Raw genomic sequence first — 14,842 nt, forward strand, 5'->3', positions numbered from 1 at the left:
TGAAATATTGTGAGAATTACCAAAATGTGACAGAGACACTAAGTGAGCAAATGCTGTTGGAAAAATGGCGCTGACCAACTTTGCTTGACACAGGGTTGCCACAAACTTTTATTTAAAAAAAAAAAAGCGTATCTGAAAAGCACAATAAAATGAAGTGCAATAAAACGAGGTACAGCAGGTCCTTGAAAAACATGGTTTTCTTCATTTTATTGTAACTTTGATAAGAAAAAGATTCCTAGCTGGGGCCACTGTCTGTGCAGTGTTTGCACGTTCTCCCCATGTCCACGTGGGTTTTCTCCAGGTGCTTTGGTTTCCTCCCACATCCCCGAGATGTACATGAGCTGAATTGGATTGTCTGAGACTGGGTGTGAGTGGCCCTGTGATGGAAGGGTGTCCTGTCCAGGGTGGGGTATGGCCTTGTGCCCCCTCTGAGCTTCCAGGAGATGCTCCGGCCACCCATGACCCAGGGCTGGAATAAGGGGGTTGGAAAATCATTATCTGACTTGTTTTTATTAATCTTTCTTAAATGTATGTATAGCTCACATTTATTTCAGTGTTTAGTATTAAAAGTGTTTTGAATCTTCCCCTAGAAGTTTGGTGATGTTTTTGTGACTAGAAATATGCCATAGAACTTAACTCTTATTTACATCAATTAGCCTGTGGTATAATTGGGGTAGCCATTTCGAAGAACATATCGATGACGCTGAGGACTTATGTGTGCCTGTACAGTAAAACCATACAACGTGCATGAGAGCGATAAACACCACCATCTGGATGGTGACTACCTCTGGATAGGCAATGTGGTCTGCAAGTGAAAATGTTAGGATATGACAAAAGAAAGTGCTGGGAACTTGGGTATTCAGTCTATAAATAACTACATTTTTCATATATTTGCAACAGTTCAGAGAACTACCAATACACATACCTGCTTAAACATAGAGGTAGTTCCAGTGATGAATTTTAGTGCTCACTGCAGGCCACAAACCATGACGGGAACTGGGGGTATAAGTCTGAACAAGGCATGGTACCTGCCCTCCAGAAGATAATCTCAAAGAAGCCAACTTGGGCTCTGATTAACTTTGCCACTGATGGCTAAGGAAATCTGTTCTTTAGTAAATGGGCCTAAGACTCTTAAAAGTTAAGCCAAAGTTACTGAGGACAGCAGCAGATACTCACTACTGCCTGCTTCCTCTTTCTTTCAAAGAGTGAAGATAATGGGGGGAGAACTGTGAGAATAAATTCAGCATAAAACAGAGATATCTTCCACACATACGCAGAAATTACTTTTATTATGTTAAAAATCCCTTAATGAGATAGCAATTATTCATGTGGAGAGTCCAGAAAACAGATCTATGATTGTATTAGTCTTATCCTTGATTAGAGATTTACGAATTATACACAAAACATTACTCCCTAGAGTAGGTTACCAAAGGTCTAAGAGGCTGTGAACTTGGAAGAGCTTCTCCCTGCTTGTCTGGCTGCTTCAATCGGACCACGTGGCTCAGGTATAAGGACGGACATGTTTTTCTCTTTTGAATTTAAAACTTTACAACAGTTCGGATGCTGTAAGAGAAGGAAACAATAAACATAGGTTTTGAATGATTATCTTTTATTTTAAAACCACTAAAATTGTACTTTTGTTAAACCGTTCTTCCTTTGTAAACCTCAAATCATTACTACATTCTGTATTTACAACTAAATAGGAAACTTACCTCTTTCCTGCATGCAACAGTTCAAAGGCTTTGTTAATTTGATCAAAAGACAGATTGTGAGTTACAAATTCATCAACTTTTATCTTTTTGGACATATATTCGGACACCAGCTTTGGGATGCTCTCTACACTCTTCCATCCTAAAAGAAATCACACATCTATTGATTAATTTTCTGCAACAAATTTCTACAATATGCTTATTACTTTGTGGATGACAAAAACATTTAAGAGAATAAATTTTTCATTAAATAGGAACTAAAAACTTCAAAATTAGCATAGAGATGAGAAAGAATTTAATGCACATCATTACTTAAGAAAAAAGTAAATGCCTGTTTAGTATTTTCCTTTTTCAGTATTTACCAAAGTCTCATTAAGTCTCAAATGAGACTTGTAGACTACCCAAGACAGAACTCTCCAAGTCTTAGAACAAGCTTGTTTATGTCCACAACAGCAAAGATTTCTATAAGCGTGAAATTCAAGGAAGAAAAATATTGATGTGATATATGTGACTTTATTTCTTTGGTTTTAAATTCAATAGTGAAACAGGTGAAATTGACAACAAAGTAGGAAATCTTGCTACTGTAAGATTTTAAGCAAAATTAGATGCTTCAATTTTCAACTGTATTGAAAGAAATACATGAACAAAGAAACCTTCTTACCTTTAAAATGAGAGATGCTTTAGACCATATTTCAAACCACTTTTGAGGTTTTTCCAAACCTCCCTCCTTAATTCTCTACCATTTTTCCCCTACAAATTGTGAGCTTTTTCTTTCTCCTTTAAAACTCTTGTTAACTAAGACAACTACAACTCTAGACCAAAACTTCTATTTACACCTGTGGGTCATATTTTAGCAACACCCATGGGGCCCCAATGTTCCAGCTTAATTTTCAAACAGCACGGGTAAGGATGAGACTTTAGTTAAGAGGTTCCTACCAAGCCTCTGGTTCAATCACCAGCCTTAGAATACCCTTTCAAACCCAGCTATGGACCCTGAAATGATGCCTCTGAGTTGCATGTGTGGCTTTGAAAGTCTGTTCTAAGATACTCAAATGCCGCATACATCTAGGGCTTTGGAAAGGAGGGTTTAGGCAGCATGACATTTCTACAGCAAACTCGGTAGTACAAAGACGAAAAACTTTGGCCAAACCCCTCATTTTAGCATACTTTACCAATTTTTTTCCTTTTGACTTTCAAAAAGTTGGTGTAATACAAGGTAGGGGATGTTAACAGATAACCTTGTTAAACACAGGTAATTAAAAACTCATGCTATTTGATTTCTTTTTTTCCTAAAAGGATGGTAAGAATATATTTTTTAAAAAAAGCCTGTAGATTTCATTCATTCTACAGGCTTTTAGATTTCATTCATTCACAACAGTTGGGTATACAAACATGTTTTGATGTCTTCGCTTCTCTAGCTGAGCGACCATGAAAAAGATGAAAACTGTTTCTCAGCATTCTACTGGTATTTAAGCAACCCTAAACAGACATGTACTTTTCAGGATCACACAAGGGAAAAGTGATCAGTCTGGCAGGTTTTCAATTTTGTCGTAACGTTTTGTCTAATTTAGTATTTTTGGTTTAAGACTTAGTATTGGTTACTGCTGAAATCAGTGCTATTCAAACAGAGGTATGATCACATACAGTGATCACTGTACTCTCTGAAAAAGATAAGTAAAGAGGCCGATAACCTATTTAAGCCCACAGCATGACACAGTGTGGCTGACACTGGTTTTGCTTACCTTGCAATCAACTTCTCACTCCTGCCCTACCCCCAACTACATCCTCATTAACAGAGGTTGTCTTTTTCGTTTGTGTTTTTTTTAACTGTGTAAAAAGTGGCCTTGTGCTTCAGGAGAAGCTGAGCACCTGCCCAGCACTAGGGGGAAACCACTGATTGAGTGTGATACCCTTCTGTTACAATAACTTTATATGAAACAACTCATGATGAGAAAGTACCTATGAAAATTCTTGTGAAAACAACAAAGTTAGCCTGGAATTAAAACTCTTGCCAATGGAAATAAGAGAAAAAGTACTCATCTCATCCATCAAATTACCTCCAAAGGCAGTGCCTTTCCATGTGCGGCCTGTTACCAGCTGGAATGGACGAGTGGCAATTTCTTCACCTGACGCAGCTACTCCCACCACCACGCTGACGCCCCAGCCTTTGTGGCAGGCTTCCAGCGCTGCTCTCTGCAGACAGATACAACCAAGTCACAGAAGGCAGTGCATTCTGCTAAGAATAACTACCCCCTCCCCCAAACCTCCTCAGGGAGAGGGTGGTGTCACAAAGTTTTGTACAAAAAATAGCAACAAAATGATCAAACTGAATGTTCAATAAAATTTTATTGTAACAACTTAAAAAAAAATCACTGGGTTGCCAGATGCTCAGTTGGTTAGAGAGGAGCTCTCAACAAGGTTGCTGGTTCAATTCCCGCAGGGGATGGTGGGCTGTGCCCCCTGCAACTAAAGATTGAAAATGGCAACTGGACTTGGAGCTCAGCTGCACCCTCCACAACTAGATTGAAGGACAATGATTTGGAGCTAATGGGCCCTGGAGAAACACACTGTTCTCCAATATTCCCCAATAAAATTTATATATATATAAAAATTACTAACTTGGCTAAAAAGTAACATAAATTGAAAAAATTTAAAGCTTTTACTTGCTATTTTTAGAAGTAAATGCTAGCTCAAAATTCTAAAGACTTTAATAAAAGAAGCAGGTAGAGAAATAACAGTAATACTTTTGTTCAGGTCTACTTTGTGTCAAGTAGGTGCCCTTACTACCTGCATTTTACACATAATGAAACTGAGGGTTAGAGAAGTGAAGTCATTGATCAAGGTCACTGATTTAGTATGTGGATGTATATTTAATATCAAAGCTCTCCACAACTGCATCACTGACTTTTTATTTGAGGAGACATACTCTTAAGATTTGGCATGCACTGAAAGGTAAAGAAACATTTTTTCTCACTCTTTCCTGGGCCATCCTAGTATCATTTCCCATTTGTAGTTCAAGCAGTAATTTTCCCATTTTTGTATAAGAATTCTTACCAATAGACTTTTCCTTTCCAAAAACAAAACAATTTTAAATCATAATTAAGAAAACTGCATTTAAAAAAAGTAGTTTGAGAGAGAGAGAGACAGAGAGACAGAGATGACGCCAAGTATACTTACCATGACCTTCACGTTACCAATACACTCAAAGGAATAGTCCACTCCCCCATCAGTCATCTCAATGAGCACTTCCTGGATGGGTTTACTGAAGTCCTGGGGGTTGATACATTCGGAGGCTCCAAACTCCTTGGCCCGTGCGAATTTCTCTTTATTGATGTCCACACCAATGATCCGGGACGCACCGGCCACCTTACAGCCCATGACAACTGCCAATCCAACTCCTCCAAGACCAAAGACAGCACATGTAGAGCCAGACTCCACCTAATAGTCAAGACTGTCTGTGAGGTACTCCTTCCACCACAGTCAAGGAAATCACTAGGTTTCTTACAGATCGGGCCAGTTTGATTATGCCACCAAAGCTCGGTTGTATCAAATTAGAAAGCAGAAGTGAGGCCAACACTTACCTTGGCAGTATTCACAGCAGCACCATAACCAGTTGAAATGCCACAACCTAGGAGGCAGACTTTATCCAAAGGTGCTAAAGGATCAATTTTAGCAACAGAGATATCAGCCACAACTGTGTATTCAGAGAATGTGCTGGTTCCCATGTAATGTAAAATTGCCTTTCCTTTGCAAGTGAATCTGCTTGTACCATCTGGCATTAATCCTTTCCCTTGAGTGGCTCTAAAGAAAATAAAAAAAGGAAAAAAGGCAGGGTAGAATCAGGTTTTCTAAAACACATAGGAAAAGGAATTAGTTTTCAAAATAATGACCAATAGTTAGAAAAGTGTGCTAAGACCAAAAGTCTAATTTCTAATGTTTTTATTAATAATTTAGCCTCTTTCAGCAGTGCCCTATTAAGAAAACTTACAAGACGTTTACAACCTTACCATCTTTTCCAACATTCAATATTCTTCTGGATCTTACTGTCAGAGTATTGAAGTAATTTTAACAGCTACAACTTACAGATTGGGTGAAATTATTTTAAAATTCCATCATAAAACCCTGTGAGCAAATGTGACGTCATAAAGCAAATCCAGCATCTACACAAGCAGCGATCACAAGCAATTATTCAGATTAGCTGATGAAAATAGATGGTCAAACTGGCTAATTTAGACCTTTCAGGAGGCCTTTTTCAAAAGTCAAGGATTTAAGTTATTTGTCCTCTTCACTTAGCTTTTTGCCTGTGTAGTTGGTTACAGTAATGTGGAGGGGGAGGCAGAGGACAAACTCACAAAGGCAACCAATACGGTATGTGGTAACAAAAATTACTTTTGATATTCTAAATAGATAGGTGATGTCTGGCTTAGCATTATGGGCCCTAAAGTCAGACACACTTGGATTCAAATCCTGTGTGATCTTTGGCAAGTTAATTAACCTTTGTGCCTTAGTTTCCTCACTAGAAAATGCAGAGAAACAATTATATTTTTCTCATAGATTGCTAAAAAAAACAAAGGAGATGTTATGAAAGCATTAGCACTGTGTCTGGTATAGTGCTTACTAAACATTTGTTATTTTTAATAGAATTATTAAAATATTTTTAAAACTTTGATGTGCACTTTTAGACAAATCCTTAGGAATATATATGAATAAACAAATACACAGATGAAGAGAAAATGGATTGCCTCTGGACTTGAGTAAATACATGTCCTTTGAAAGAAAAACAAAAATATGACCAGAAACAGAGAACAAATAGGTGACACAGCTCTACCATAAATGTTGTATCTTTATGAGAGCAACTCGTTTAACCCTACTTAATGTGAGAAATCACTTGTTCCCAGAGGAGTTTCATGAACAAAAGGTGACCCAGGATACATTTTAAGCTCTGAAAGCTTATGTCCCTCTAAAAGGTTTACAAAGAGCCACAAAAGCCCGTTACCATTATTATACTTGATGTATCACAAAATTTTCTAGGCTGTTTTAAGTTCCCTTTGAAAACAAGTAGGTTTTTGTTTTGTTTTTCTTTTTATCTTTTTTTTGTTCTAGCTTTGCCAAAAGTAACTGGATTTATGTTATAAAATAAACGGAATCTTGTTTTCCAAAAATACAAACTAATTTTGTCAGTGGCATTAGATTTCCCATATACTCCTGAGAGTGTATCCGATGACTCAGCAATTCCAATCTCAGGAAAATACCAAAGAGAAAGTAGTGCATATATCCACCAAGAGACACGTTTAATAATGTTCACAGTAGCATTAATCACAACAGCCCCAAACTAGTAGCAACTTAAATGTCCATCAATAGAAAGGATAAAGAGTGGTACTTGGAGTGGAATATGACAGAGCAACAACAGAGCAACTTGGAGACACCTCGCAGACACTGTCAGTGAAACAAACCAGACAAAAGAGCACATTAAGCGTAATTCTATTTATATGAAGTTCACAGTTTAAGAGATCAGAATAGTGATTACCTTTGAGGGAGGCAGGTGCTGACTTAGAAGGGACATGAAGGACTTTGTGGGGTACTGGCAGGGTTCTCTATCTTGATCTGGTTGATGGTTATAACCATTAGGTGTATATATACATAAAAACTCATTGAGCTGTACACTTAAGATTTGTGTATTTTACGTACTTTATTATATATCTTTTCTACCTCAATAAAAAAGAAAACAGAAGAGAACAAATACAAAGAGATCGTAAACTGCCTCAAAGAAGTTCTTTAAGTGATGTTACCTTACTACAATAAAGTAACTATAATACCTTTTCCATGTTAAGGGGTTATCTCTTGTAGTCTTCCCAGTAACATTATGAGGTAAATTTTATTACTTCGATTTCATAGGCAATAAAATGGCCATAAAAATGATTTCATTTAACTTCATAAGCATGTCCCTCCTTATTACATATTTTGGCAAATTTAACTTAATGTTATGAAAAGAGAATGAGTTTAGAAAATTCAGTTTTCTCTCTTCATAGCTGATGATACTGAGCAAAGCACTTAATTTCTGAGTCTTAACTTTCTCATCTATGAAAATTGGGATACTAATGATCATAGTGAGATAACTATAAAGATGGAATGAAATAATTCATGTAGAATGCTCTGTATAAATTGCCACAGAGTTACTTATTATCATCATTATAATATGACCTCTTGTTTTAAGAATGAAATAAAAAGGTACTAACCTTATCTTCTGACAAAGGTTCGTTTTAGGATTTAGACAAAATTTGCATTCTCCACACTGAGGGATGTAAAGTGGGATGACAGTATCACCTGGAAAACAAATGCAAAGGCATTATCCTGAATGGGTAGCATCTGTTTCTAAATGAATGAATACATAAGCCCCTGCAAATTCCTATTCCTGTCAACTCACGTGGCTCTGCAAAATTAACTTCAAGGCTTAGAACCTGACCTACACAACATCATTCAGATGCTGCCTGACTGTGCAAAAAATAAAGTTTCAAAATGTTTACTAAAGGAAACTCTTAAAACAATAACTACAGAACAAGGAGTAATGTGCTTCAAAATACTGACTCGCTGACGCATCTTTAAAAATTCTTGCTAACTGGACAAAATTGGCATTGGAAATATACTTAAACAGTTTCAGATGAAGAGCAGTCTACAAAATCAAAGAGAAAAAAAACACCAAATATTTGTGCTTCCCACGTGAAGAATAAAATCAATCTTGACAACTTACTTAGGCGATAACTTGTTCACAAACGATGCACAGTTTAAGAAATGTAATTTCCCCATAGAAATAAGCCAAAGTTATAAAATAAGTGGTTCAAATACCCTCTTACCTGCTTTCACTTTAGTAACTCCTTCACCAACACTTTCCACGATTCCAGCACCTTCGTGTCCCAAGATCACTGGAAAACTCCCTTCAGGGTCAGCCCCACTCAGGGTATAGGCATCAGTGTGGCAAACCGCAGTGGCAATAATCTATCAGGATATTAAAATAAAGAGCGTTGAAGTGTGTATGCATGTAATTCAAACTGAAGCATAGGTCATAGAAAAGCCACTTTTACTTTAATGCCATATTTCACTGATTCTAAGATACGTCTCTTTCATAGTTTAACCCCTCTAATACCAGATGTGCTTTCAAATCTCTGGCATCTTAACAACTAGAACTGGCAGCATTTTTTAGTGGTACATAAAGGTAACGGTGCATTTATATGCGGTGAAACATGGTATATCTATTCTCCTTTCCAGTACATATTAGCAAGACAAAGTAAACAAGGTGACTGTATGGGCACTTGTGCCTACAGGTGTGAAGAGGAACAGCACCTGTGTGCAAAGCCAGGCGGAGCCCATTCACCGCTGGCCTCCCTGTGACTGCTGGGAAATGTGATTTCTTAAAAGGTACTAGTTCTGAAATATGCCAGCATGCCTGGTCTGTACCAAATCTCAAAGCTTTTAGTGGAACCAACTCCCTTTCAGCAGCTACACCAAATTCTACTGAAATAAGCCCCTTACTCTTGTCTCTCTGGCTTTGAAGTATTGATCTTTCCACACCACTAAAGCACTGAGAGGAAGTTTAGAGTGTTTGTATTTATGCCTCTCTGCTTCTCACCTATATATCCACTTACAATGTAACATTCTTTGCTATTTTTGTTAGCAGCTTCCCAGGGAGGACAGCTGAACTCCTGCCTGTATGAGTGTGCCCCATACAGCTCATCTTACCGTGTTTCCCTGAAAACAAGCCCTAGCCGGACAATCAGCTCTAACGCGTCTTTTGGAGCAAAAAATTAGTATAAGATCTGGTCTTATTTTAATATAAGACCGGCGCTTATATAAGACCGGGTCTTATTTTAATATAAGACCAGGTGTCATGTCATGTCATGTAATATAATACTGGGCCTTATAATTTTTGCTCCAAAAAAACACATTAGAGCTGATGGTCTGGCTAGGTCTTATTTTTGGGGAAAAATGGTAGTTCGTTCAGGACATTTTCAGTGGCAAAACCAAAATCAGGTTAATTTCTGACTTTAAGGAAAAACATACAGGCTAGTATAAGATTTCAGATTCCTGGCCCTGGGTTGAAAAGAACCTTAAAAAGGTATTTGGTTCTGGACTTCCTGACCTGGCATGTGTGATGTCTGGGAGCATGAGGCAGTACATGTACGAGGTGTGATCAAAAACACACAGTAAATGTTTAAATTAAAAAAAAAAAGATTACAGTAAAAGACACATTGCCATTAATCCCCCTCAAAATACTCCCTCTCGCTTTGAACACACTTATCCCATCATTCTTGCCACTTTCTGAAGTAGTTCTGGAAGTCCTCTTTCGTGTCTTTAGTTGCGCCATCGTGGCTGCCTTGATATTCTGAATTGATTCAAAACATTTACTTTTCATGGTCATTTTGATTTTGGGGAAGAGTCAGAAGTCGCACGGTGACAGATCTGGTGAATACGGTGGCTGAGGACACAACCATATATTTTTGACAGAAACTGCTGTGTACCAGAAGTGATGTGTGACATGAAGCATTTTCATGATGGAAGATGATTTACGGCATACTTTAAAACACACCTTCTCTCAACCGTAGCTCATATCCGACTGACTACACCAAACAAGTTGAAACTTGTCACATATTACTACGGTTGGATGTGCCCCTTCCTGTATCGAAGATTCCTTCCTGCCTTTCTGTTGAATGGCAGTGGGCAGCAGCATTCACCGTATGTTTTGATCACACCTTGTACATGTGGTGTGTGTTGAGAGGTGGGATGAGGGGACATATATTTCAATTTACAGCAATAACGAATTGATTTTTCTAGAATGTCAGTTTTAATCAGTGGTCATACTTTAGAGAATTAATTTTATATCAAAACAAATACAGAGTAGAATGCTAAAAACATCCAGCTGGGTTGCCTTGTGCACTAATATGCCTCTCTCCAAGGGTAACTCCATTTCTCTCCTACAGCAAAGGTTGAGAAGCACTAGAATAATGAATCCCCTTAACCCTGGCCCTGTCTACAGGGTTCAGTACATTTTAAAGCTCTCTAAGCAAGCTGACTTCACTTGGTTTTGCTCCAGTCCATCAGAAACCTCTTCCCTAATCTTATTTAAAGTCTCTTGTATAAACTGAAGACCATTTATTCTTCTGTTGTTTCTAATACTGTGTTTCCCCCAAAATTAGAGCCAGACCATCAGCTCTAATGCATCTTTTGGAGCAAAAATTAATATAAGACCTGATATGTTCTGTTGTGTTATGTTATGTTATATTGTCACGTTGTGTTATACCTGGTCTTATAATTTTTGCTCCAAAAGATGCATTACAGCTGATGATCTGGCTAGGTCTTATTTTCGGGGAAACACAGTATGTCACCATACACTTTAAGTTTTGGGAGGAGCAGAAACGTGAACATCCTACAAAGTCACCTTAAACCCAGGCTACAGAAATAAATTGCTGTAATCTAGTGATACCCAGGGAAGGTTGCTCGGCCCAACATCAAAGCTAAAAGATGGAGAGGAGTGCTAGAAAGGTGAGAGGGATAAAATAAGAGGAGGATGTTGTAATTCTATGGTTGGATGACTTTCAATACCTTCTTCTTGACATTGTCCTTTGGGATTTATCCTCTGCAGACCTCAGAGGAATCAATTATCCAGAGACCTAATTGTACGTCTTCTTTTCCAGTGCTTTAGATATATCATTACCTTAATTCGAACTTCATGAGCCTTTGGGGGTGCCACCTCTACCTCCTCTATGGAGAGAGGCTTTCCAGCCTCCCAGGCAACAGCAGCCTTGCACTTGATAACCTGAAATGGGAAAAAAAGAGAGCAAGTTGTTTATTATCTGAAGTAATAATAAACTGCTTATTAGTTAATTTAGATACTGATGAATGCTAATCTTAGAAAATATATCAGATTCACAAAAAAACATATACCTGTAAGTGACATGAACAATTGTTTTGCATGTTTTTAGATTTCATATAAATAATATGCATTAAAAATATTTAATTGAGATGACCACATGGTCAGATATGAAAGCTTCTTTTGGTTAAGAAGTTTTATTCATCAAATATTTAATGAGTCTCTACAGTGCCCAAGGGGGAGAGGGTTAAGAATAATGGTTCCAAGAGAATTTGATTCAGTAAGTCTGGCATGTGGTCCAAGGAATCGGAATGCTTAATTAACACGTGCCCCATGAAATTCTTTTGCTCAGGCTGGTGTCGTAACATCGGTGTAGTACAAAAATGCAAGTGGGAAGGAGTGTAAGGAGTATCAGAACTGGAGAAATTTAAAAAGTACGTCTGTCCTTTTAACTGTGTTATCCAATACAGTATCCATTTGCCACCTGTGGCTATTGAGCACTTGAAAAATGGCCAGTCTGAACTCAGTTAAACTCTAAGTGTAAAATATACTCAGATTTTGAAGACTTAGTACAAAAGAAAAAGAGTAAGAGTATTTTAATATTTTTAAAATACTGATTACCTGTTGACAGTGTTTTGAATATACTGGATTAAATTTTAATCCAATTTTAATGCCATTTTAATAGAGCTAACAAAAGTTAAAATTACATATGTGACATATATTTCTACAGGATAGGGCTGCCTTAGAGCTTCTAGTCAGTATACTCCTCCATTACCAGAGAATCAAGAGTAATGAGAAAGGTTTTGATCAGTTTACATAATGGTTATGGAACATGTTGACAGAATAAAGGTTGAAAACCCCTGGGTTTATAGGAGACAGACTGGAAAGCTAATAATTACAAAATGTATGATTTAAAGGGAGAAGTACAAAGTGCTACAGAATGCAGAAGGTGGAGAAAGAGTGTAACTTTGGTCGCTGAGTTTGCAAAACTTCACTTTTAACTGGGATACCGAAGGAGGAGGAATAGTTACAAGTGGTGATAAAACACGGACTTACAGGGTGGTAGTGAAGAGTGATGAGAATGAATATGAAACCCCTAACATAGTCCTTGGCAGAGTGAGTGTAGCTTTGCAAAAGTAAGTTAGTAGTTATTAGCAGCAGTAGAACAAAGTGTGGAGAAAAGGAAGAGTTGAACTATATAAAGAGATGAGTGCCTTGTGTAAACTGGTGAGGCCAGAAATTATTGCTTTTAAAATTAAAATGTAGATAAAATAGTAAATCTGATAGTACAAAGAATTCAGACACTGCACTGGAATCTTGACTTACCTAAATATACATAAATCTCAAAGGTCAAATTCAGATTACTAACAATGAAGTCATGTATGTTAGAGCTCTTAAGCAACCAGAATAAATATTTCATCCATAATCTGAGTTTTATGCTTTCCCCCCCTTTTAAAGAATGCTTGAAAGGAGTTTAAACTTTTCCTTTCAATGACAAATCTAAACAAAACACTCTAAATCACTGGCAGTTGCCCTACTTCAACATTTTAACTATAAAAGGAATTACAATTTTTCACCTTGTCTGAATAAAGATACTTGGTAAAAGGAAAAACAACTTCCAATTTGTTAATTCTGAAAGATCTTTGGAGTTTACCATTTCTGTTCAACTCCAAAATTTATAGAAAAATTTCTGAAGTTTGCAAAGCAACTTTAGACTGATTACTCATATTATTTGTACATTTCTACCTTTCTGTATTGTCTAATGTGTATTTCAGAGACCTGGTATAGTCTGTCACACAGGCACAGACCTGAGCAGAATCCCAGCTCACTATCCTCAGTGTGACCAACCTCTAAGCCTCAGTTTTTGGACTGTAAAACGGGAACATTACCTCACAGAGGTTTTACATGAGGATTAAAGGATATAAAGCTCCGGTGCCTAAATATTAAAAAGGGTTACTGAAAGGGATCTAGGAGTCTTCCTAAAATACATTCTTTGGTGGCATAATAATGGCTCAATTAGGAATTACTATCACGACACACAAGCAGCCTATAGGTTAGGTGCACTGGCTGGCCACAGCTGCACCACCTGCAAGTATGACCTGGGGCGAGTTACAATAAATCTTGTACTTGTTCCGCGACATGATGCAAAATGAGGTACAAGGAAGCCAATTTTACCATACGTTAATTGATGTAAACAAGAGTTAAGTTCCTACTGGCATCTCATCAACTTTATAATGAAATGCTGCTGAACAAAAAGATGTTACTATTCGAGGACCTGCTGCACTTATTTTTGCCTAGGCAAAGCGTGGTACCTCCTCAGCCACTTTCACCAGGATACGCGCAGACCACTCCCGCTCCCCATTCGCCGGTTCTCCCCTCACCATCCGGCTGCCCAGAAGCAGCAAAACCCTCCCAAGTAAGGAGCCGAAACAAAGCTTCCTTCCCGCCCACCCGCTGGTCGGAAGCCCCGTTTCGGCTCCGGTAGCCAGCGGCTAGGTTCCACCCTGTGTTTTTTCCTCCCTCCCTGCCATTCTCGGACGCAGGCTGCGACGGGGTCCCCGCTACCTTGCCCGCCATGTCCGCTGGCTCGTGTCAGCTCCCGACGAGTGTCCTACGCAGGGGGCGTGGCGCCGGTGCGGCGTGGGTGGAACGTGCACCCGGCGCGTCCTGCTTCCGCCTGCGCCGGGGGGCAGGGCGTGGAGGCGGGGTTTACGAGAGCTTTGGGCCGGAAGGGCGGGGCCTGAGGTGCCCCGAGACCAGCGCTCCAGCTGGAGCTGGTGGTGTAGTCCTGGAGGCTGGAGGTGTGTCGCGAGGCCGGATGAGGGGGCTTCGTGACTAGCCTGACAGCTGGCTCCAAAACTTCTGTGAGGAAAGGGTTTCCCCGTGTAACCTGAGGCGAGGCAGTGCACAGAAAGCTTACAAAGGAGAGATGTGGAAGATGAGGGGCTATGAATTTTACCGGAAGCGCGTGAGAAACAGTGAGAGGACTGTGGTCTTGGTGCACCTTTTATACACTATGTGTACACTACGACTTGAGGATGCAAGATAAGAGTAAGAGAGTCCCCTTCAAGGGACTCTCCATTGAGAGGGGAAACTGAGAAGAATGAGAAAGGGGGATCTATGCGGGAAACTTCCTAAACTCCTATTCCAGCTGCTCCTGAAGGGTGAGGAGAAGTTTTGGTGTCCATAGGACACAAGGAGAGGACTTTGTAAGGAGGGGAATAGGGAAGCCAAATGTCTCCGTAATGTGGATGCATTTGATGTGTTTTAA

General features: G+C 38.8%; 1 protein-coding gene across 1 annotated transcript; it reads right to left on the reverse strand.

Moving 5' to 3' along the window:
* Positions 1-1,260: 1,260 nt before the first annotated feature.
* ADH5 (alcohol dehydrogenase 5 (class III), chi polypeptide) lies at positions 1,261-14,271 on the reverse strand. The gene is made up of 9 exons (XM_033106582.1): positions 14,137-14,271; positions 11,416-11,517; positions 8,561-8,702; positions 7,946-8,033; positions 5,291-5,510; positions 4,887-5,147; positions 3,767-3,902; positions 1,713-1,851; positions 1,261-1,563 (listed from the first exon to the last, which is right to left on the reverse strand). Exons 1-9 carry the CDS (start codon positions 14,146-14,148, stop codon positions 1,539-1,541), a joined length of 1,125 nt encoding a protein of 374 aa, XP_032962473.1. The 5' UTR covers positions 14,149-14,271; the 3' UTR covers positions 1,261-1,538.
* Positions 14,272-14,842: the final 571 nt, after the last annotated feature.

Source organism: Rhinolophus ferrumequinum, chromosome 5 (genome assembly GCF_004115265.2).
Source record: "Rhinolophus ferrumequinum isolate MPI-CBG mRhiFer1 chromosome 5, mRhiFer1_v1.p, whole genome shotgun sequence".
NCBI classification, from domain to species: Eukaryota; Metazoa; Chordata; class Mammalia; order Chiroptera; family Rhinolophidae; genus Rhinolophus; species Rhinolophus ferrumequinum.

What these genes read in the sequence shown, in the direction of transcription:
- ADH5 (XM_033106582.1), bottom strand. An exon ending in AACCTTTGTCAGAAGATAAG is followed by an intron (nt 5,511 to 7,945) that starts GTTAGTACCTTT and finishes TATTTTCTTTAG; the next exon opens with AGCCACTCAAGGGAAAGGAT. An exon ending in CTGCTGTGAATACTGCCAAG is followed by an intron (nt 5,148 to 5,290) that starts GTAAGTGTTGGC and finishes CTTGACTATTAG; the next exon opens with GTGGAGTCTGGCTCTACATG.